A 22,067-nucleotide genomic window follows, 5' to 3' on the forward strand; every position below is an offset into this window, starting at 1 on the left:
GTATAATTTCAACTCTTTTAAATATGTTGAGATATATTTTATAATTCAGGATATGTTCTATCTTGAATGATTGATATGGTTAGGCTTTGTGTCCCCACCCAAATCTCATCTTGAATTGTAACCCCCATAATCCCCACGTGTCAAGGGAGAGACCAGGTGGAGGTAACTGAACTATGGAGACAGTTTCCCCCATGCTGTTCTCATGATGGTGACTGAGTTTTCATGAGATCCGATGGTTTTATAAGGGGCTCTTCCCCCTTCTCTCGGCACTTTGCCTTCCTGCTACCTTGTTCCGCCTTCACCTTCTACTGTGATTGTAAGTTTCCTGAGGCCTCCTCAGCCATGCTAAACTGTGAGTCACTTAAACCTTTTCCCTTTATATATTACCCAGTCTCCGGCAGTTCTTTACAGAAGTATGAAAATGGACTAATAATGTTCCATGGGTACTTGAAAAGAAAGTGTATTCTGCTGTTGTTGAATGGAGTTTTCTATAAATAAATGTAGAAATGATTCTGTTGGTTGTTGGTGGTAAGCTTTTGTATAAGCTTACTGATTTTTTTGTCTAGTCATTCTATCAATTGCTGAGAGTGTACAACTATATGTGTTGAAGTCTACGACTATAATTTTAGACTTGCCTATTTCTTCTTTCAGGTCTATCAGTTTTTTCTTGACATATTTCAGTTCTTATTTTTGGCATATACACATTTAGGATTGCCATGTTTTACTAGTGATTTGACCCTTTTATCATTCTTTAACTTCCCTGTCTCTGTAATTTTTCTTTGCTCTGCAGTTTATCTGATTTATGTGTATCTACATCTCCTTTCTATTGATTAATGTTTTTCCATTCTTTTCTTTCAATTTACCTATATCATCATATTTGAAGCAATATTACTGTAGAAGGCATAGAGATGGATCGTTTTTCCCTTTCTGTCAATCTCTCTTACCTTGGGTGAATTTTTATTGTTTCAGTCACAAAAGGCTTCACATTATATTATTTAATTTATAAAACATGTTCAAAAATGGCAAACTGGAGAGACAGACAGTAGATTCGTGATTGTGTAGGCCTGGGTCAGGGTTTGCAGATGTGGGGAGGAAATGGTGAGTGACTAGTAATGGGTACAAGGTCTGCTTTGGGGATGATAAAAACACTCTAAAATCGGAATAGGGTAATGATTACACAACTCTGTAAATGTGCTCAGAACCCCTGACTTGTACACTTTTAATGGGTGACAGTATGGCGTGGCATGTAAATTATATCTTGGTAAAGCTGTTAGAAAAATAATAATAATAACAGGGCTGGGTGCGATGACTCACGCCTGTAATCCCAGCACTTTGGGAGGCCCAGGCGGGTGGCTCACCTGAGGTCAGTAGTTCGAGACCAGCCTGGCCAACAGAGTGAAACCCTGTCTCTACTAAAACTACAAAAATTAGCTGGGCGTGGTGGCGAGCACCTGTAATCCCAGCTACATGGGAGGCTGAGGCAGGAGAATCACTTGAACCCGGGGCGCGGAGGTTGCAGTGAGCTGAGATTGTGCCACTACACTCCAGCCTGGGTGACACAGTGAGATGCCACCTCAGAAAAATAAATAAATAACAGGGGGTTACATTTGGCCTCTGGCTGCAGTTCTGAACCTCTGATCTTGACCAATGATCTACAGAGGACTCATTGGGCAGTTTTTACGGGGCCTACCTGGGTGACACTTGCAGGATATTATTCTGGCTAAAAGCAAAGAAACTTGCACAGCCTAAGGGAACCCCCCAGGGGAATGGGTTGGCCAGGCTGGAGGATGCTCATGGAAACTGAGAGCATAAGACTCCAGAAAACAGAAACCAACAGGTGCATTTTGATTCAGAAAAATGTAAGTAGGTCATCGATGTGAGTACTGCACACAACACATCACCAGCTGGTGCAAGCGAGAAGGGGCAGGGTTTTGACAGCTTCCGATGTAGAATTTGCACTTCCTGCACACAGTGGGAAGACAGCCGTTCATGGCCTGCCTCTAGGGGACACAGTCACAGCCACACAACCCTCTGGATCCCTGACATCCTGTAATGTCCTTGGTTTAGCTGCCTCTGGCTCAACCTGACTCAACTTGCTCTTTCCTCAGTCCAGCCATGGTGATGAATTTCTCTTCCCGTTGGCTAGATGGGAGCAGCTTGTCAACAGAGTGCAAATTGGCTGGTGGTAGATTTGGTGAAACAACCTTCCTGAGAGCAGACAGGGGCATTGGGTGTTCTGACCACCTCAACCTCCACCTCAGCTAACCTGTGCTTCCTCATGCCATTAATCTTCTTGTTTTCCAATAATCTCCGCTAAGAGCAACTGAGATTCTTGGTGGTCTCATTGAGATCCCAGCGGGTTTCCAGTCTCAGTCTGAGCTAGATTCTGATTAATTCGGAAGGCAACAGAACATCCAGATGCCAGATTTAGTGGTGATTGTCCTGGGTGTGATGAAAGACAATCAGAATTAGAGGCTACTCAAGAATAGAAGACACAGAGGCTGAGATGTAGTGTGTGGGTGTGGAAGAGTGAGCCTTAGCTGGCGAAGCTTTTAAGTCAAGAGTTAAGTAAGTCAATATTTCTGAAACTTCAAATTATATTTTTAAAATGCATGACACTTTCCAGTACAGATAATTCTGAATGGAAGATAGGACAGACCCAAGGTATAATTTCTTATCCAAAAGATCCTAAGTTGCCCCCGAATGAAATGCTGACTACAGTCCAGCTTCAGTTTGGGCTGGTTAAAACCAAGGTTGTGAATTTTAAGATGGACTATTTTAGGCTGAGCATGGTGGCTCACGCCTGTAATCCCCGCACTTTGGGAGGCCGAGGCAGGCAGATCACGAGGTCAAGAGATCGAGGCCATTCTGGCTAACACAGTGAAACCCCGTCTCTACTAAAAATACACAAAAGTAGCCAGGTGCAGTGGCATATGCCTGTAGTCCCAGCTTCTTGGGAGGCTGAGGCAGGAGAATTGCTTGAACTCGGGAGGTGGAGGCTGCAGTGAGCCGAGATCACGCCATTGCACTCCAACCTGGGTGACATAGCAAGACTCCATCTCAAAAAAACAGAGATGCTTTTATTTATTTACTTAAAACCTTACCTGTACGAATGGGTTGATGGTGACGCCTTGGAGTGGTTGGGTTGGGTCATCTCTGACCTACTTGTGAGGGCAGGTGTCCTGGTCTTCTGTCCCTGGTTTTCCTTGGACACCTGGGTGGCCAGGGTGGGATGGCTCACACATCGACTGGTGGACCCTGTTTGTTACCTGAAGTGCCCTGAGATGGTGGTGGTGGAAGCAATGGTGACAATGGGAATAAACTAACAAACACGAATATATCTAATATATCTTTGGAGTCTTCACACTGCTTTCCCACTCTCTTCCCATGTAATCCTCAAAATAACCTAGTGTTGTATTATGGGAAAGAATGGCCAGGTGCGGTGGCTCATGCCTGTAATCCCAGCACTTTGGGAGGCCAAGGCGGGCAGATCACCTGAGGTCGGGAGATCGAGACCAGCCTGGCCAATATGGTGAAACCCTGTCTCTACTAAAAATATGAAATTAGCCGGGCATGGTGGCACATGCCTGTAATCCCAGCTACTTGGGAGGCTGAGGCAGGAGAATCGCTTGAACCTGGGAGGCAGAGGTTGCAGTGAGCCGAGATCGCACCACTGCACTCCAGCCTGAGCAATAACAGTGAAACTCCATCTCAGTAATCATCATCACCACCATCATCATCATCATCAGAGAGGGCTGTGATTTTCCCAAGACCACACATAGCTGGGAGGTGGCTCATTCTCTTCAATTAAGGACTGTGCCCATTTGCCTAGGAGGCCAAGAGACGACGGACACTGAGTGCTGGGGAGGGTGGACCACCCAACCTGGATGCCTTTACATTTTAGGTTTTCTCTTTTTTATTGGGAAGGATAACACATGTCCATGCTGAGAAATGCAAGCAGTGAGAATGTTAGTCTGTCGCCACTCTGGTTCCTCTCCTTTCGTTCTTTTTTTTTTCAGACCAAGTCTCACTCTGTCGCCCAGGCTGGAGTGCAGTGGTGCGATCTTGGTTCGCTGCAACCTCCACCTCCCAGGTTCAAGCGATTCTTCTGCTTCAGCCTCCCGAGTAGCTGGGATTATAGGTGTGCACCACCACACCTGGCTAATTTTTGTAGTTTTAGTAAAGACAGGGTTTCACCATATTGGCCAGGCTGGTCTCAAATTCCTGACCTTGTGATCCACCCGCCTCAGCCTCCCAAAGTGCTGGGATTAGAGGCGTGAGCCACCACACCCAGCCTCCTTTTGTTCTTCTTTCTAGAGGCAACCACTGTTACCAGTTTCTTGTCTATCTTTCCAGAGACAGTTTCTACACCTTCTAGCGTATGTGTGTGTTTACACACACATATGGAGCTGGCTATCTTCATGCATGTAATCCCATCTCATTCTTTTAAACAGCTGCATGGGTTCCCATGCATGGAATAGCATAATTCATTTTCCAAATCCCCTTCTGATGGATATTTAGGTTGTTTAAAGTCTTACATAATGAAAAACAACACAATACCTGATTTTTTCCCTTTTAATTCTTTTTTTAAATGAAAGTAACATACGTAAAAGTCAAATAGTATAAGAAAACATATCATAAAAGCTGACAGTCCCTTGCATGGTCTCTACTCCAGGTCTGCTTACCCTGCCACAGCCCTGCAGCCCTGACTCTCCATCCCAGGCTGTCACTTGCAATTCCTTTAACTGTTGAATCTTGTATTTATCCTATCTATCCTCATCTTTTTTTTTTTTTTTTTCCGAGATGCGGTCTTGGTCTGTCACCCAGGCTGCAGTGCAGTGGCACAATCTTGGCTCACTGCAACCTCCACCCCCTGGGTTTGAGCAATTCTCCTGTCTCAGCCTCTGGAGTGACTGGGATTACAGGCACGTGCCACCATGCCTGGCTAATTTTTGTATTTTTCGTAGAGACGGGATTTTGCCACGTTGGCCACGTTGGTCTCAAACTCCTGACCTCGGGATCCTCCTACTTCAGCCTCCCAAAGTGCTGGGATTACAGGTGTGAGCCACCACGCCTGGCCCTCATCTTCCTAAGTACTGTGCTGTGCTTATGCTGGGACTTTGATTTTTTTTTTTTTTTTTACATTTTATGACTCCTCACTCAGGAATCGGAAGTCTTAGCCCTCACCCTGCTCACAAACATCATCACAAACATTACCCTCCCTCACTTCCCAACAGAATCATATAACAATTTGTTAACAAGTCAATACACAAAGTTCAATATATCATAGCTACTTAAATACCACAACCGAGCCATGTAGTGTACTATGAAGACATTTCCTTTCTCATATGACTTTGCATGTGTGGTAGACATTTCAGCAGATCCCCAAAATCCAGGAGTGCCAACTTCACTGGCAGGGCAGGCAAGTCCAGGGGAGAGGAGTTCCCTGAGGGTGTCTGGCCTGGTTTCCTAGGCAGCGCTTTCCATGTGTGGCCCTCAGAGTGAATGTGGAAGGCAGGGTTTGCATCAGGGTCCACACTTGTGGAGGGAGGAAGGGCAGGATTGGGTAGAGTTCAGCCATGCTGTGGGCCTGGCCAAGCCTTCCTTGATACGCCCACTTTCATCAACCAGAGATATAGCTGCTCCTGGAAGAATAAGTCCTTGGGGGAGGCAACTCTGAACCTGAGGCAAATCCTGAAGGCACTAGAGGCCTTCTCTGCAACACGGTATTGTGACCTTTCTTGACAGGGGTTTGGGGGATGCATGTGTGTGTCCACCCCACATGCTTGGTGTATACACATATACAACCCACATATACCTATACACACACATACACACACACACAAATGGCAGCATGCTTATTTTGCACTTAATGGTATAACTTAGAGATTGCTGTGACCCTACCATGGGCCCAGCATTTGGTTCCAGGCAGGCTGCGAGGCAGGTAGCATTTGATGTGCTGCCCTCTCCCTGAAACATCCAGCATGTGGGGATCGCACACTAGAGTTGGTATCGGGGTGTGCAAACAAAGAAGAAAGGACAAACTCTAACTTCATGGAACTCATGGTCTAGTCATGGGGAGGATGTAAAAATCATGAAGGAAAAAGGTCCCAGGGTGTGGCCTTCCTGAATGGGTGGTCGGGGATGGAGGGACCAGGCTGGCTGGAACTGCTGGGGGTGGGGAGGGGTGGTACCTGGGGAAGAGACTGAGCATGGGCTGAAGTGCAGAGGAGACAAAGACATCAGTGGTGGAGAAAGTATGAGCAATGGGTGGGAGAGGGTGGAGTGAGGGAGCCCAGGCCAGGCCAAACCTGTGCTGGGGGCTCTGCAGGGGGCCCACTGTGAGGCTGAGCGGCCCGTCTCCATGAGAGATGCCCTTGGAGACCTTCCCAGGGGCTTGTGGATCTCCATCTGGTTTCTGCCATACCTCATCTTTGCGGCAAGCGAGTCCCAGATTCTCCAGTTCTCTGGCACTCAACGTCCTTGCAAAACGATCCCTAAGACAGAGGCAAGGGACCCATCCCTGCAAACCTGGGACTCCACCAGGGAAATGGAATTTGCTTCTTGGCCTCCCTTTGGGGACCCCAGGGGGCTTTGTGGACCCACCAGCTCTGCAGGCCAAACATCGGTAGTGGCTGGAGAATCCCACAGAAATTGATGCAGTTTCAAGATGCCTCAGAAATACAATTTTTTTTTTTTTTTTTGTAAGCAAAATATTTGAGTCTGGATGAAATTCAGCCCCATAATATAGTGTTTTGCTTAATGACTGCAGAATATGGTCTTATCTGAGGAGAAGCAGGACATTTAAGACCACAGAGTCCAGAATTCACAGCTTGGAATTTTCACCCATGCCGGCTGTTAATTGACTTAAGTCATTAAAGGGAAAGAATTTTTGGCAAATCCTGAGGTACTTGTGCAAATCCATGGACACGTTCAAATCCTTTTAAAATAAGCATCCAGCAAGCCAAGCATTTCAGAAAAATAGGCTGCTTAACCGGAAGGTTTGCAAAGGCTTTTGTGGTTCCTGAATAAAGTATGTGCACATGGTTCCACTTACTGACAAAGACCAAACTTCTAAAATCTAACTGTGAATTTCACAGACACTGGCGTAACCATGCAGAATTTTGATTTTCTTGGGAAACACGGAAAGGCCTTGTCACCAACCTCAGAGCCATGTCTTGCTTTGCCATTTTCTTTTTTTCTTTTTTTTTTTTGAGATGGAGTTTCGCTCTTGTTGCCCAGGCTGGAGTGCAATGGCTCAATCTCCGCTCACTGCAACATCCATCTCCTGGGTTCAAGCGATTCTCCTGCCTCAGCCTCCCGAGTAGCTGGGATTACAGGCGCGTGCCACCACGCCCAGCTAATTTTTTGTATTTTTAGTAGAGATGGGGTTTCTCCATGTTGGTCAGGCTGGTCTCCAACTCCTGACCTCAGGTGATCCACCCACCTCGGCCTCCCAAAGTGCTGGGATTACAGGTGTTCGGCCTCCCAAAGTGCTGGGATTACAGGTGTGAGACACCGTGCCCGGTCTGGTTTGCCGTTTTCTTAGCACTGTGGGTCTCACCTGGACGTGGTATGAACCGGGGTACCCAGGAGAGTCCAATCTTGCAGTCACCCTCGAGCCCATGGTGGAGGCCATGGGGGTGCTGAGGCCGCCAGGGCACCCGCGGCCAGCTCAGTGCACACTGGTGCTTCCCGCGGTGAGGCCCCCCACATCTTGTGACATCTGGCTTCTCCTTTCCACAGGGTCTAAGTGTGGGGAAGTAAGGATCCTGCATCTGTGAAGGACAGCAGAGGTCACCCCTGCCTCTCCTTAGGGTCAGAGCATGAGGTCGGGTGGAGCCAGGGGCCCGCACAGCAGAGGTGCAACGGTTCTGCACTCTTCCACCTGAGTCAACCCCACACCTTCTTGCTGGTGGGCGTGGGAATGGTGACCCGTGAAGGAAGTCACCTTGTCTAAGGGTAAATGAGTTCATGACTTTCACAGAGCACTTTGTGTGTGTGTGTGTATGTGCCGGAAGTGCTTCGTTTTGTGGGAAGCATGCCAGGCTGGCCACTCCAGCCTGTGTCCCCGGCACCCTGTGAGTGAGGCCTCTGCCCAGGTGGGCGAATCTTCTCACTCACACGGGGGACATGAGTGTATTGTGGCTGGCAAGCGTGTGCACTGTGATGTAGGTAGCATTTCCCACCTGAGCCCACACAGCAGGGACGCGGCTGCCACTCTGGGAGCTGAAGGGCCTTCCGAGGGGCTTTGCTGCCAGAGCTCGGGCCTGTGGGGGCCTCCCCCAGGTTCATGAGCAGGTTCTTCGGTTACAAGAAGGTGAATGAACCGACTCAGGCTGAGTTCAGCAAAAGGAACTTAAAGGACACGAGGAGCTGGACATGTGGACAGGAGCCCACCTTGGAAACTGGCAGGAAGAAAGGGGGCTCTGGAAGCCGGGGGCTCTGAGAGAAGAATCTCAGAGGAGCCTCCAGGTTGTTCACTTCCTGCTGGGGAATTCAAATTGTTTAAATTGTTTACATTCCCAGGAGGGAGCAGCACCTGCCCTGCCCCATTCCACCTGGCTGGGGGCACACACGTTGCCTCTTGGCCTGGAAGGATGGCCCCAAACAATGGTTGTCCCATGCAGGATCTGTTGGGGGAAGAGGCCATTTCCCAGAGGCAGTGAGGCTGCTGTCGGGCAGGAGAAATGGGCTGTAGCAGCCACAGCACAGGTGAACCCCTCCGCCCTTGAGTTTGGCCCTTGGGAACCCAGCTCAGCTTAGAGATTTTTGCTAAGGGTGGTGCGCGTTGGTTCAAGAGTCCCAGCGGGCACTGGGGCTTCACCACCTGTGGATGGGGCTGTCTGTGAGGGAGAGGAGGACCCAGATTCAGTTCCTTTCAGAAGAGACCTGAACTCAGGAAGATGCAGGTCCCTCCTGGTTCGGCACCCACGGAGGGCCCACTTTAGATGGCATGGAGGCTGGAGGAAGATGGGCACTGGGCTCTGTGGGACCCCAAGCCCAGAAATCCACAGGCTCCTCCCTGTCCTCCTCCCTCCCTTGTCTTCTAACCCACCCACGGAAACCAAATGCCGATGGCGGAGTCCCAGGGGCCACATCAGGGCTCCTGCGCTCAACTCCTCCCCCTTCCGATGCGGCTGGCATCTCACCTGGGCCACTTTTCCTTCTTGTGGAGTCATTCTTATGTAATCGTCATCCAACAAGACAGGGCGGTTCTTTTCTCTGGGCTAACTAGTTGCATTTACAACTTTCTCCCATGAACTTTTCAACAATAGTAGTAATGACGGGGCTTTGCATCCCCTATCCCAACTTAACTCCTGCCTTTCCTCTTTCTAACAGGAGAGGATGGTGCGGGGAAAATATAATCTTCTGAGCCGCCTGTGCATTCAGCCTGTGACGCTGCAGTAATGACGCCAGGCTCCGAGCTGTAGGGAGAGGTACTTGCCTCCTCACAGGCTAACAGCCCATGGATCTAAAGGTGATCGCAGACAGCCTCATGGGAGGCAGTGCAATGCCTAGAGACCAGGCTCCGGAGCCCCCAGCTGCCTAGGTTTGGAGCTGATCTGCCTCGGTCAGCTGGCTACACCTGGGCAAATGGCTCCATCTCTCTGGGCGCGTTTCCTCGTCTACACAATAGGACCTCCCGACTGTACCTACCTCGCAGGGTCCTGGTGGGAGTTCTACGGATTAACAAGAACACAGAGCACCGTCAGGCACACGGTGTACGTTCAATAAATGTCAAGGGCCTTTTCCACGGCAGCCGCAACTTCTGAAATATTGGAGATGGTGGGAAAGGTGCAGATTTATGTATCATATTATGGAGGGTGGTGGGATGTAGGCTGGACATGGTGGGAAAAGAGAGGAAATGAAAGGGTTCTTACCTGGGGCTTAGGAGTGGCAGCAACTGCTTCCGGGGCAAAAGGCAACGTTGGCAAAGTCAGAACCGTGTCCCCTCATTCAAGGTCAGAATGCTGGATGCCGACCCCGCCCCGGCCCTCCTCCCGGCAGCATAGCTTCCTTGTTGCATTAGAATCACTTGGGGAGCTTTCAAAACAAATCAAATGTCTGCGCTCGACCCCCAGAGACTCTGATTTAATTGGCCTGGGTGTGGCCTGGACACTGAGATTTTTTTAACGCTCCTGGGGCCACTGAGGCCTGAAGGCCTGCAAGGTGTGTGATAAGGGGGCAGCCATGCTTCCTCCTGGTGGCCCCAACACCACGGCTACAGTGGCCCCGTGTTTCACAGAAGCCCAGGGTACCTGCAGTGATTAGCAGATGCCTTTGAAAATTCCACTTCAGGCACCCTGCAGTCCCAGCACTTAGGGAGGCTGAGGTGGGAGGATCACTTGAGCCCAGGAGGTTGACATTGCAGTGAGCTATGATCATACCACTCTGCACTCCATCCTAGGCAACAGGGTGAGATCATGTCTCTTAAAAAGAAAGAAACAAGCAAAATTCCACTTCCGAAAGGGAAGGGAAATGGTTTCGTCTCATTCCCTCGACCCAGAGCACGCCTGGGGCGTGACAAGCTGTGGTGTGGTCAGACCCCTTAGGAGGCGAAGGCCGTCTCGCTCACAGCTCCGCATCCCCCCAACCAAGGCTAAGTTTGGCTATGAGCTGTTCTTCTCCTTCTGGACACCTGTGAAGTCTCTGGTGGTCCAGCCAGGTGGTGGGTGGAGTCGGGCTGGCCCTGGGAACGGCTGCTGGTCCAAGCAGGGGGTCTCACTGGCTCAGGCTCCATGCTGCCTGCCCCAGACCACCCGGCCAGGGTGTGGAGTGGCTTTACCCCTGACCTCAACTCCAATTTGGGGGGACGCTGCCTGTACACACCTGCATGTCAACAGGATAAAGGTAAGGGTGTTGGGGGGAGCACGGGGGTCCAGCACGACACTGGGGTGAAGTCCCAGGGGTTCATATTTACAGCTTTGCAATTCAAGAAGGTTCTTAAGGTCTCCCGAATCATTCCATCAACACCCGAAGAAAATCACAAGCATTTAAGGAACAAAATAATGTTTTTATTAAAAATTGTACCCATAGCACCTCTCTGTCTTCCTACAAGTTGTTTATTTTTTTCTTTTTCTTTTTTTTAAATGAGATCTGGTTTTCCGCACAATTTCAGAAAATGTTGTAGGGAATGGCTTCAGGGCTGACCTGAGGGCACCCAAAACCAGAAGGTGATGTGGGAAGGAGACGCGTCCCAGCGGGCGGGCTCAGCTCATGAGTTTCCACATTGTCCTCGCCTTCCAGACTGGATCCATGCTACCGGGACGCTGGCCCATGGGGAGCCACACGTAGGTACGCAGACGGGTTGCTCGTCAGGAGAATAGCTACACTGTGTGCCAAGAATGTGTAAGAAATAAAAACCATGCTACGAACCGTTAGACAAACACCATGCTTCAGCCCAGTCACAGTCAGATACAAGCACAGCCTCCGAAGACCGGTCCAGAGTGAGCCACCTCCTGGGGCTGTGGAGGCTTGTTCCGTGTGTGGCCGTCTGGGCCCCCTCTCCCTGGGGCCCCTTGTTTTTCTGCTGCAGCATTGAGTGAAGTGTGTATTATAAAAGCAGGCGGGGAGAGAGGCTGAAGGGGAGGCTGGGAGAGGGGCTTGGGCTGGACCGATTCAATCAGAAGGTGGCCACGCAGGAGGCTGAGGGGACATGGCCTGGCAGTTCTCTCTCTGCTCATCTGCCTGGAATCTCTGCCCTGGTGCCCCAGGAGGAGGGAGCCCTGCACACCTATCCCTGCAGCTCAGATGGAGCCTCCTGGGGCTCTGTGACCACATCCTCGCAGGGCGGGGCCAACACAATCTGAAATGAGCCACATGGGGGCGGGTGGGGAGACTCAGCCACTGCCGTCATGAGGCATCCGCAAGGTGCGACTTTCAGCACAGTCCGAGAGAGCAGGAGCACATTCCGCCCAGCCTGGCTTAGACACATTTTGCTTGTCCTCTTTTCAAAACCGAGATTGAAATCCAATCTCCATCTTCCAAGGCTGTGGCTTTCTTTTCCTTCCCTGAAGATGAGGAGTTAGGAATTGATGCTTCTCAAATCCCGTATTGCTCTGGGAGGCTGAAGTCTACCTGGAGACACCCAACTCTGTTCCTTTGCGCAGGTGGTTCTCATGGGACAGAGTCCCTCCGAGTGACGGGTGTTGGCACTGTCCCAGGCACAGTCCAGCAGCAGCAAGGAGGCCGGCGTAGCCTCGGACAGGCCGCTCCGTATAGATCAAGATTTACTAAGAGTGGAGGGAGACAGAAAGCATGAGCTTGAAACAAAAGTGTCATGATGTTGTATCAAAAACCCAAGAGCAAAAAACACATCTCGAATCTGCTCATCCTCAACCTAAGACGTCTCAACACTCTCCCTGGCGTGTAAAGCCACGTCCTTATGGCAGCAGAGAGCAGTCAGGGCGCACAGAAGGCAGCGCTGGCCACGGCCTCCATTTATCGCTTCTCTTCCGAGAAATTCCAGTGCTCGCATCCTGGCTTCCCGCCCACTCTGTTCTCTCCGGGGCCAAGAGGGAGGCAGCTCTGTCCACGGTGGCGAGTCTTGTCCAGGGAACTGTGGGCTGCGATTCTCACGCAGAAGTGGCTTTGGGCAAAGAATCTAGGATTTTTGGTTTAGAGTATTTCCCCCTCCACTCAGCAAAAGGAGGAGAAAAGGAAGAAGGAATGGGGGAGAAAGGGAGGGAGGAAGGGAAGGAGGGAGAAAAGAAAGGAAAGAAGGAAGGAAAGAAGGAAGGAAGGAAGGGAGGCAGGGAGGGAAGAAAGAAAGGAAAGAAGGAAGGGAGGGAGGAAAGAAAGGAAAGAAGGAAGGAAGGGAGGGAGGGAGAAAAGAAGGAAGAAAGGGAGGGAGGGAGGGAGGGAAGGAGTGGGGAAAGAAGAGAGGGTGGGAGGAAGGAAGGAAAGGAGGGATAAAGGGAAGGAAGGTGGGGAAGGAAGGGAGGAGAGAAAAAAGGAAACTTTCCATACCCTCTAATTTTGGAAAGACTGAAGAGGGGTTTTCCAGCCTATACAAAACTCTCCTTGGTCTCCTGGGGCCATACTCAACAATGCTGACAGCAGAACATCCAGGCAGTATCCACACCCTCTGCCCATGGAGGTGGACACAACATCTAGGCAAGCAGGGGCCACACTTTCTGCATGTGGCCAGGAGACTGGCCCCCGGGTGGCACTGGCCAGATACTGCTCAGCTGTCCCCTACCCTCAGGTCACTGGGGGAACGGCACTCGCCCATTCACCGTGCACGTGGGGCACTGACAAGGTGATCTTGAGTCTTGTGTGTGTCACACTTCTGCTGGTGAGGGGGCACTTGGGGCACTTATAGGGAAGGACCTAGGACACACACACCAGTGGGCACCAGCAGTGCTCCCGTTCCATCCGGACCCGGGACCTGGGCTGAGGGGTGGACCCCGGCAGCCCAGCCGTCTGTTGCAAAGATGACGTGAGGGCTGGAGGCACGGTCATCTCTGGGCTGTTAAGTTTTCCAAAGTAGTGCGTACTCTTTTCATCTAGCCGAAAATTTAAAACCAAACAATGACAATTTTAAAGAAAAAATGAAATGTTTCCAGAAAACCTGTTAAGGCTAAAAGCTGGCCTTGGACTGGGAGAGGGGGCAGCAGCAGTGCCAGCGGTGGAGAAGCGGTGGCTGCCGCGGGCGGCGGGCAGAAGCCAGGACAGAGGGAGGGGACGGCCTGGTGTGCACGAGGCAAGTCGGGAGCGAGTGTTCTCAGAGCTGTTTTGCTTTATTTGCAGACACTGTTGCTTTTCATCTTTTCCATGTACAAAGCTGAACAATTAATAAAAAGGCACCTGGAGACAGCAAAGACGCATTTCATGTGACATAGTTTAAAAAAAGATAAAAAGGTTTAAAAAATACTCTGGTTAACAATGCACGCTTCCTAGGTAACAAGCAATTCTGGGGACACCGTCCCATGTCCTCCTGTCCCGCAGAGTTGGCTGTGTGCTGTGTTCGGGAAGGAGACGGCTGGCGTGGTGGCTTCCAGCCGTAAGAGGCCTCCCTGGTCAGGTGGGAAGGAAGGGGCAAAGACAGGCAGAAAAGCCTCAGGACCACACCACTGCAGTAACGCTGACGGTGACCTTAGCATCCCTGCCCAGCCGTCAGGAACCCGAAAGCCGACTCCTTGCTTAGAAACCGCCAAGTGAGAACATTTCAGAAACAGACGAAGTTGGGACGAAACGTGCTGAGCCCAGGGAGAAACGTTTGCTCTTCAAACCCCAGGAGGGAGCTGTGAGCCGAGGATGTCCTGCGTTGAGAAGGGTGTGAGCCGCTGGTTCTCTGGAAGAGGAGGTAGAAAGAGACAGGGGCCAGCCGGGGCAGCTCTGAGATCTCACCTGACCCTCCATTCCCTCTCCCCGCTTGAGCCTTCCTAGTTGGTCTTGAAGACGGAGAAACCCAGGGCTGGGGAGGTCTGAGGTCCTCCCAGGCCCCGGCGGTGCCAAGCCATTGTACCAGTGAAATACACCTTCTCTTAAAAAGAAAAGAAAAAGAAAGAAACCTGCTTCCTGCAGTGATGTTACAAAAAGCCATTTAAAAAAACCTTCCTAATTGAAATCTAGTGTCCACAAGTAGGTAAAATCATCACTTATCAGATTTTTTTTTTTTTTTAAACAAAAACTTCAGCTCAGTTATTGGAGTTGATTGTCTTAACAAAAATAGACTCCGGAAAGTTCGCCTCCGTTCCGCCCTGAGGGAGGCGCGGCGCTTTGCTCACACGAAGGAGGAGAAGCCGGTGAGCGGAGTCCGCGCGCCGGGGCCGGCGGGGGTGTAGACGCCGCCCGCGCTCTGCGTGGTGATGACCGGGTGTAGCTGCGCGCCCGCCTCGGCGCCCGCCACCGCCTCGTACCTGTGCGGCGCAGGTGCACGGCCCTGGGCCCGGCGCTTCCAGGAGTTGTAGTAGGTGGGGTCGCTCATATAGTGGTTCACGAACGAGTGCTTGGGCAGCGCGTCCTCATAGTCGGAGTCGGTGGCCTGCGGGGCAGGGGAGAGGCGGTGTGAGTGCAGGGCAGGGCGCAGGGCCCGGAGCGTGCTAGGCAGGAGGCCTGGTGTGGGGGCACCTCCCCGAGGGGCCGTGTCGTGGTCTCCAGCCCGCTCCTCACCCCCGCCCAATGCCAGGCCCTCCCACCCTCCACACAGGAGAGCAGGCAGCCCCCCAGGTCCGCCTCTCTGATCCAGGTGTGACCGACACTGCGCTATCTCAGCTGCATCCACCCCTCACTCCGCACCAGGTGTCTGAGAACAGCTGGGCCTCCACCCAGGAGAGGTCTACACAGCCTCCCTCGCCCCAGGAGAGGTCTACGCGGCCTCCCCTCGCCCCAGGAGAGGTCTACGCGGCCTCCCCTCGCCCCAGGAGAGGTCTACGCGGCCTCCCCTCGCCCCAGGAGAGGTCTACGCGGCCTCCCCTCGCCCCAGGAGAGGTCTACGCGGCCTCCCCTCGCCCCAGGAGAGGTCTACGCGGCCTCCCCTCGCCCCAGGAGAGGTCTAGGCGGCCTCCTTCACCCAGGAGAGGTCTAGGCGGCCTCCCTCACTCAGGAGAGGTCTACATGGGCTTCCCACCCCAGCAAAGGTCTGGGTGGCCTCCCCACCCAGCAGAGGTCTACACAGCCTCCCCACACAGCCCCCAGGGGACTGTGCCTGCCCTTACAAGGCAGAACAGAAGAGCCCCAGGGGTGGGGGAAGGTCTGGGTCTTTGTCTTGCCTGAGACTAAGATGTGGGCTGCTACGGACCAAAACAAAAGGATCCTGGAGGTGACCAGGTGGAGGGGAGTGGGTGGGAAAGGTGATGAGGTAGAGGGGAGGGGGGGTGGGGGGGTGATAAGGTAGAGGAGAGAGGCTGGGGGGTGATGAAGTAGAAGGGAGGGGAGAGGAGGGGAGGGGGGGTGATGAGGGGGAGGGCTGGGGGTGGGAGGTGATGAGGGAGAGGGAAGGGGAGGGGGAGGAGGGTGTGGGGGGTGATGAGGTAGAAAGAAGGGGAGGGCTGGGGGTGGGGGGTGATGAGGGAGAGGGGAGGGGAAGGGGTGGGGGGTGTAGAAGGGAGGGGATGGGGGTGCATCCTCCCCTTGCAAGTGATGGTGTGACACCACATCCACAGAGACCTCTGAGGGTGGGGAGGTGCCAAGTAATGAAGCCACCTGAATAAGCCAGGGTGTCTAATACATCTCCCCAGCCAGGTACTGAATGGCCTGGCCCCTCGAACACATGGAAAAGTGGCCTGGGGCTTCCCACTGATGTTTGAAGATCAGTCCCTTTGAGGTATTTTTTTTTTTCCTTTTTATAACATAAATCAGCAGCTTCTATTAAGAACATGGACCCTGCATGTTTTCTATGTTCATTTTCTGAAAGCAAACCTCTATTTTATGGTCTTTCAGCTTGATGTGAAGTCATTGGAAAGACTGTTAAAGGAGAAAGTGGACTCTGGGAGGCTGAGGCGGGTGGATCACCTGAGGTCAGGAGTTCGAGACCAGCCTGTCCAACATGGTGAAACCCTGTCTCTACTAAAAATACGAAAATTAGCTGGGTGTGGTGGCGGGTGCCTGTAGTCCCAGCTACTCGGGAGGCTGAGGCAGGAGAATCCCTCGAACCCAGGATGCGGAGGTTGCAGTGAGCTGCGAGATCGTGCCACTGCACTCCAGCCTGGGTGACAGAGCCAGATTCCGTCTAAAAAAAAAAAAAAAAAAAAAAAAAAAGGAGAAAGCAGAGGGTGAAATGTATTTTTTTTTCCCCTAAGAAGGTGGAGGTCTCTCGGTTTTGCTGATAAGTGCCACATCCTTCCAGATGCATGGAACCATCCTGGGACCCTCACCTGTATGTCCTAACAGCTTCCTGGGCTCCTAGGGGATCCACCTGGTGGCACTGAGACTGAGGCTCTGCTGTGGAACTAACTCTAAGACGCTTCCCAGGGCCCCTGTCTCTCACAGGGGTCAGGAAGACGTGACCTTTTTCTCTCCCCAGAGGGTATCAAGGGAATTGGGGAGAGGGTAAAAGAGTGAGCTGCCTTGAAATGCCATCTGAGGGCATCAGCTGTGCATGGAGGCAGCAGATTCCTGGGAGTGGCTCCGGGTATCCTGACTCCATGGGTCTGTCGGAGGCTGGGGAATGTGCATTTGTTTAGAGGCTCCCAGCGGCCAGGCTGGGAGCTGTGCCTTGTGGGTGTTAAGAGAGAGGGCTGTGGTCCCAGATGTGGGTCGCGTTGCCAGCCACAGCAGCTCTTTCAGAAGTAGACGCCCTAGAAGGAAAACTGCCAATCCAGTTTCCCCAGGGTGTGTGAGCCGCGTCCTTGCAGCTGGAGGCGGGGGTGGGCAGGGGATGGGAGAATTGCCAGTTCCCCTAATTTTGCAGGGAGTCCACACCGAGACCCAGGAAAACAAAAGCGTCCCTGGGTGCTGTGAGCGATGTTCCTGCCGGCTGTTCTGCCATCTGAGAGTCAGAGTGAATTACCCACGTCAGCACCCGGACAGGAAGCTCTGATCCATGAGCTGACACCGTCCCGCACCTGGGGACTTGTGTGTGTCCTGGAGGCCTGTGAGAGCGGTCAGCCTCCAGGCTGTGCAGAAGCCCCATGGAGGCTTAGCGGGGAGCCAGGGACTCCTGGGATGTGGGGACACACTGAAAATCTAGCTCTAACTGGAATATTTACATGAAAGTAACAGCGAGTCACAGATTTGGGACTTTTCTGAACATTAAGTGTAAACTGTTTGGCTTATGGTGCAATACACAGAACAGCTGAATCCATCTGTGGCTCCCCTGCATTTAGGAGAATTGCAGAGCTAAGACACGTCTTCCCACACACACCAAGACCCTGGGGCAGCCAGCTTCTCCTTCATCGGGTGGCGAGGATAAACGTGGCAGTGGCTCCTTTTTCGAGAACACCGATGACATACCAGATTAATGCCCGGGCATGTTTGCAACTGGCTGAGGATCCTGTGATGCAGATGTTACGATTCCCACTTTATGAATAAAGAAGCAAGGCTCAGTAAGAGAGGCTGGGTGGGGGCCTGCACCTGAGCTCCCAACCCCAGAGGGGTTGCACCTGAGCTCCCAACCCCACCTCCGCAGACCCTGTAACTTACTCCCAGCCCCAGGCTTCTCCCTGGGATCCACTGAACAGGTGTACAACCCCCTATTCCAAATTCTAAAACCCACAATGTTCTGAATCTCAAAAGGTTTTTTTTAATAACTCATTTGGTGGCAAAGGCTGAGCTAACTTGAGCTAACTTGGCAGCTCGCCCCGAGCTGAACTGATGTAGGGCTATTCAGTGTGAATATTCTCATGTTTTGCTACAAGAAGGCTAATGTTTTGATTACTAAGTGCTGGCCTGGCCCTACTGGAGCAGTTCCTTAATATGCGATGTACCCCCAAGCTTGAGAAACACTGACTTCCTAAATCTATCTGGCCTCAGGGGTTTCAGCTAAGAGATCAGGGATCTGTATTTGTGTCTGTTTAAGATTTATTTATTTATTTATGTTTGAGCTGGAGTTTTGCTCTTGTAGCCCAGGCTGGAGTGCAGTGGCGCGATCTCAGCTCACCGCAACCTCTGCCTCCTGGGTTCAAGTGTCCTGCCTCAGCCTCCTGAGTAGCTGGGATTACAGGCACCTGCCACCACACCTGGCTAATTTTTGTATTTCACCATGTTGGCCACCAGGCTAGTCTCAAACTCCTGACCTGAGGTGATCTGCCCACCACAGCCTCCCAAAGTGCTAGGATTACAGTCATGAACCACTGTGCCCGGCCTGTTTAAGACTTTTTTTTCATCAGCTTTCTAGAGGCCTTGAGGTGGCTTACATAAAGCTCTGTGTAAGCTAAAACAGAAGAAAAGAGAACAAAGATCATCTGAAAGAAGCCAAAGGAAGCTCCATGATTAGCCCCCGAATTGGGTTTGTTACCTCTTTAGAGACCAACTTGGAATCTAAACGTCCTGAAACTCAGGGAGAAATCACACGTATTGAAATACAGTGAAGGTATCACTTTTCTCAAGAGAAATTCACAGAATACTTAGGAACGAAGGACAGAAATTTAGTGCTAGGTTTCACAAACTGGGGTTAGGGTTCATTATCATCTGAAGGTCAAATATGAGGTTCAAGACTTTCACCCTCTTTCGACTACATTCCCAGGTCCCAGGGGTCTTCCCTGTTCAACCTCGCTACCACAGGGGATCCTACTGTGGAAAAACGTGAGAGGTGGTGACTGGATTCAATTTCCTCGTCTTGGGTCTGAAAGAATCGACATCCACAAATGCAAGTGACCGTCTTAGGGTCATACTGGCCAGGGCCAGACTGGGACCACAACCAGCTTGGTTTCTCAGCCAAAGGTGGCAGAAATAAAGTCTTTCTAGTAGCAGGGAGGAGATACCTTCAACCCCAGTTGTCGAAAGATAGAGACACGCTTTTTATATGGGTGAGTCTTATATGAAAAGTGTCTCTGCATGGTGGAGAAATCAGCAATTTCAGTGGGAGGGCGTGCTATGAATTCAGTTTCAGCTACTCTGTCTTGCACCCACTTGGTGACCCTTTGGGCCTCTCTCTGCCCTGTGTACACCCCTGCCCACCCGTCCTCCTGCAGCTGCCAGGCTGTAGGGAAGCAGGGTTCATGCTGGGTGGGGCCTAGGGGTGGTCTGGAAGGGACCGCTGAGCTCTCGCTGGAGTCCACATTTCCAAGAGCATGTGCAGAACTGCTTAGAGAATGAGTATAGCACACAGCCCACACCCATCTGTGTGTTTATACCATTTCCTTCACGGCTTGTATGTATGTTGCTATGCGTCACAATGTGTTTCCTCAGCCAAAGATCTAAAAGTCCTATAGTCTCAAGAGAAAGGGGTCTGTGACACATGTGGGTGCCAAGAAGGGGGCCTGGCAGGAGACACAAATTGGGAGTGCTTGGTTGTCCAACTCACAGTGATTCCTGTTGTTTGCATCTAGGCCTTGATCCCTTCTTTGAAGGAAGCAGTTCTTCCCCACCAGAAGGATGGGCTAGCTTGCCTCTCAGAAAACCGTGATTGGCTAATGGCTAGGCATGTGGCTTCAGCTCAGCCAATCAGAATCTTGCCCTGGGATTTTTTCACACTGCAGCTGGAAGAGAAGAGTGCTTTGTTCTGGGGAGGAAAGCTGGGAGGCCATGACTTCTGAGTGGCCAGTGTCCACCGACCCAGCCAAGTGATTCTATAATAATAGCCAATCAGAGAGAACGTAATCATTGTGCAGAAAGAAGCAGACAAGAGGCTCCAAGAGGCTTCTTTTCCTTCTTGCTATTTAGGGAGGAGAAGTGAGAACACACTCAGGGCCACATGACCAATAAATGTCAGGCAGAGCTGGAGCTAGAAGCTGGGCTTCCTGGCTCCTGCTAAGCCCCTGTCATTGTCTCTTTGAGAAAGCACAATCTTAAAATGCCATTCTTCCTCCTGCCATCTGCTCTGTTTATTATTTATATGACATTATTATTTTTTAATGGGGATGTATTTTAGTGAGTTAGAATTATTGACAAAAAGGAAACGCTGCAGGGTCTTTTTCTGGTAAGTTTCCTGTGCGATGTGAAATAGCAATGTGTGTCGGTTTCCCGGGAAACTAGAAGGACAGAATGTGATTGGATGCGGCATCAGACCGACTGCGAGAGTTTCTAAAGGTGCACAGATGCCTGGAAAGCAGCGAATAAAGATAATCTTGACACTTTGGGTATTATATTGGCAAGATGAAAGACTCAAATATTATTAAGGAATTAATTAGGTATGACAGGGTTGGTCTAAGTTGGTCGGAGCAGGGGGGATTTTGCAAACAGTTTCTTTGCATTTCGAAAATAATCTGTAACGTGATTTGAAGGGCAGATATCATTCAGAAGCAGCCGTGTGATAAAACCAGGACAAACCCTCTTGTTTCTAAACAGAAAAACAGAAATAGCCACAGCATGTGTTGTGTGACACTTAGGGCATAATTCAGACCAGCACCTCCGATCAGGCAGGCTCCTGAGCACCTGGGAACGGACGGATCTGCAGAATTTTCACTTTAGCAATAGTTCTGAGAGTGGTTCAAAAATGTCCTGGGGGATAAAAGGATGGTCTCACTGTTTTTTTAGTGCAATCTTAGCTTCTCAGGAGAGTTTTCCTAACAGAGACCACACAGGGCTTCTCATTCCTTATCCCCTGGGCCCTGGAGAAGAGGGTGAGCAGTAGCCTGCATCTGTCCACGGCTTTAACCAGTAACCATGCTGTGTCAAAACACTGGCTTGAAGCCAGGGCCAAGGACGTTCATGACTCTTTATTCCTAACATTTCGGTTTATAATGTATTCAAATCTATAAGCTGCCTCCAGTAGAGAGGATAAACGTCTTAAACCCTCATCTAAATCCAAGCTACTTTTTAGATAGTCCTATTTGAAAACCGGCGTTATAGCTTTTGGTTTTATTCCACTGCTGAGCAACCTTCAGTCTGTCTTCCCTGCAATGCTTTCTTCGCGAACAGCCTTTTCTGCAGTTCTGTGACTGGATTCTGTTTCTGTAAATTTGGAGTTAAGTGACCAGGCCAGAGCCCACATTTCTTCCCAGTCCCCTCTGAATATCAGAGTTACTAGACATGAAGGCAAGGATATTTCTGGAATGGCAATGTGAGGAGGTCAGCAGACCCTCTCCCCAGTGGAACAATGATTTAGCTGGTGAAAAGTATTTTATATATAACCATCGAAAATCTTTGAAGGCTGGGTGCAGTGGCTCACGCCTGTAATCCAAGCACTTTGACAGGACCAGGCAGGTAGATCACCTGAGGTCAGGAGTTTGAGACCAGCCTGGCCAACATGGTGAAACCCCATTTCTACTAAAAAGACAAAAATTAGCCGGGTGTGGTGTCATACACCTGTGATCACAGCTACTCAGGAAGCTGAGGTGGGAGAATCGTTTCAACCCAGGAAGTGGAGGTTGCAGCGAGCTGGGATCACACCACTGTACTCCAGCCTGGGTGACAGAGCAAGACTGCCTCTCAAAATAAAAAAAAAAAACAAAAGTGTTTGGAAATGGTGCTAAGGGTAGATAGCAAGTGGAGAAAGATTTATATAAGAAAATCTGCTA

At 50.9% G+C, this 22,067-nt stretch overlaps 1 protein-coding gene across 4 annotated transcripts in view; it reads right to left on the bottom strand.

Annotated features, from left to right (window-relative positions):
- Positions 1-12,605: 12,605 nt before the first annotated feature.
- Positions 12,606-22,067, bottom strand: part of SDK1 (sidekick cell adhesion molecule 1) — a 972,135-nt gene continuing 962,673 nt past the window's right edge. For all 4 annotated transcript variants that reach the window (XM_008018820.3, XM_073012858.1, XM_073012857.1 and 1 more), the window contains one exon: positions 12,606-14,992. In XM_008018820.3, the coding sequence (XP_008017011.3) occupies positions 14,732-14,992 (261 nt within the window). In that variant the 3' untranslated portion in view covers positions 12,606-14,731. The remainder of the gene's footprint in view (positions 14,993-22,067) is intronic.

This window comes from Chlorocebus sabaeus, chromosome 28 (assembly GCF_047675955.1).
Source record: "Chlorocebus sabaeus isolate Y175 chromosome 28, mChlSab1.0.hap1, whole genome shotgun sequence".
NCBI classification, from domain to species: domain Eukaryota; kingdom Metazoa; phylum Chordata; class Mammalia; order Primates; family Cercopithecidae; genus Chlorocebus; species Chlorocebus sabaeus.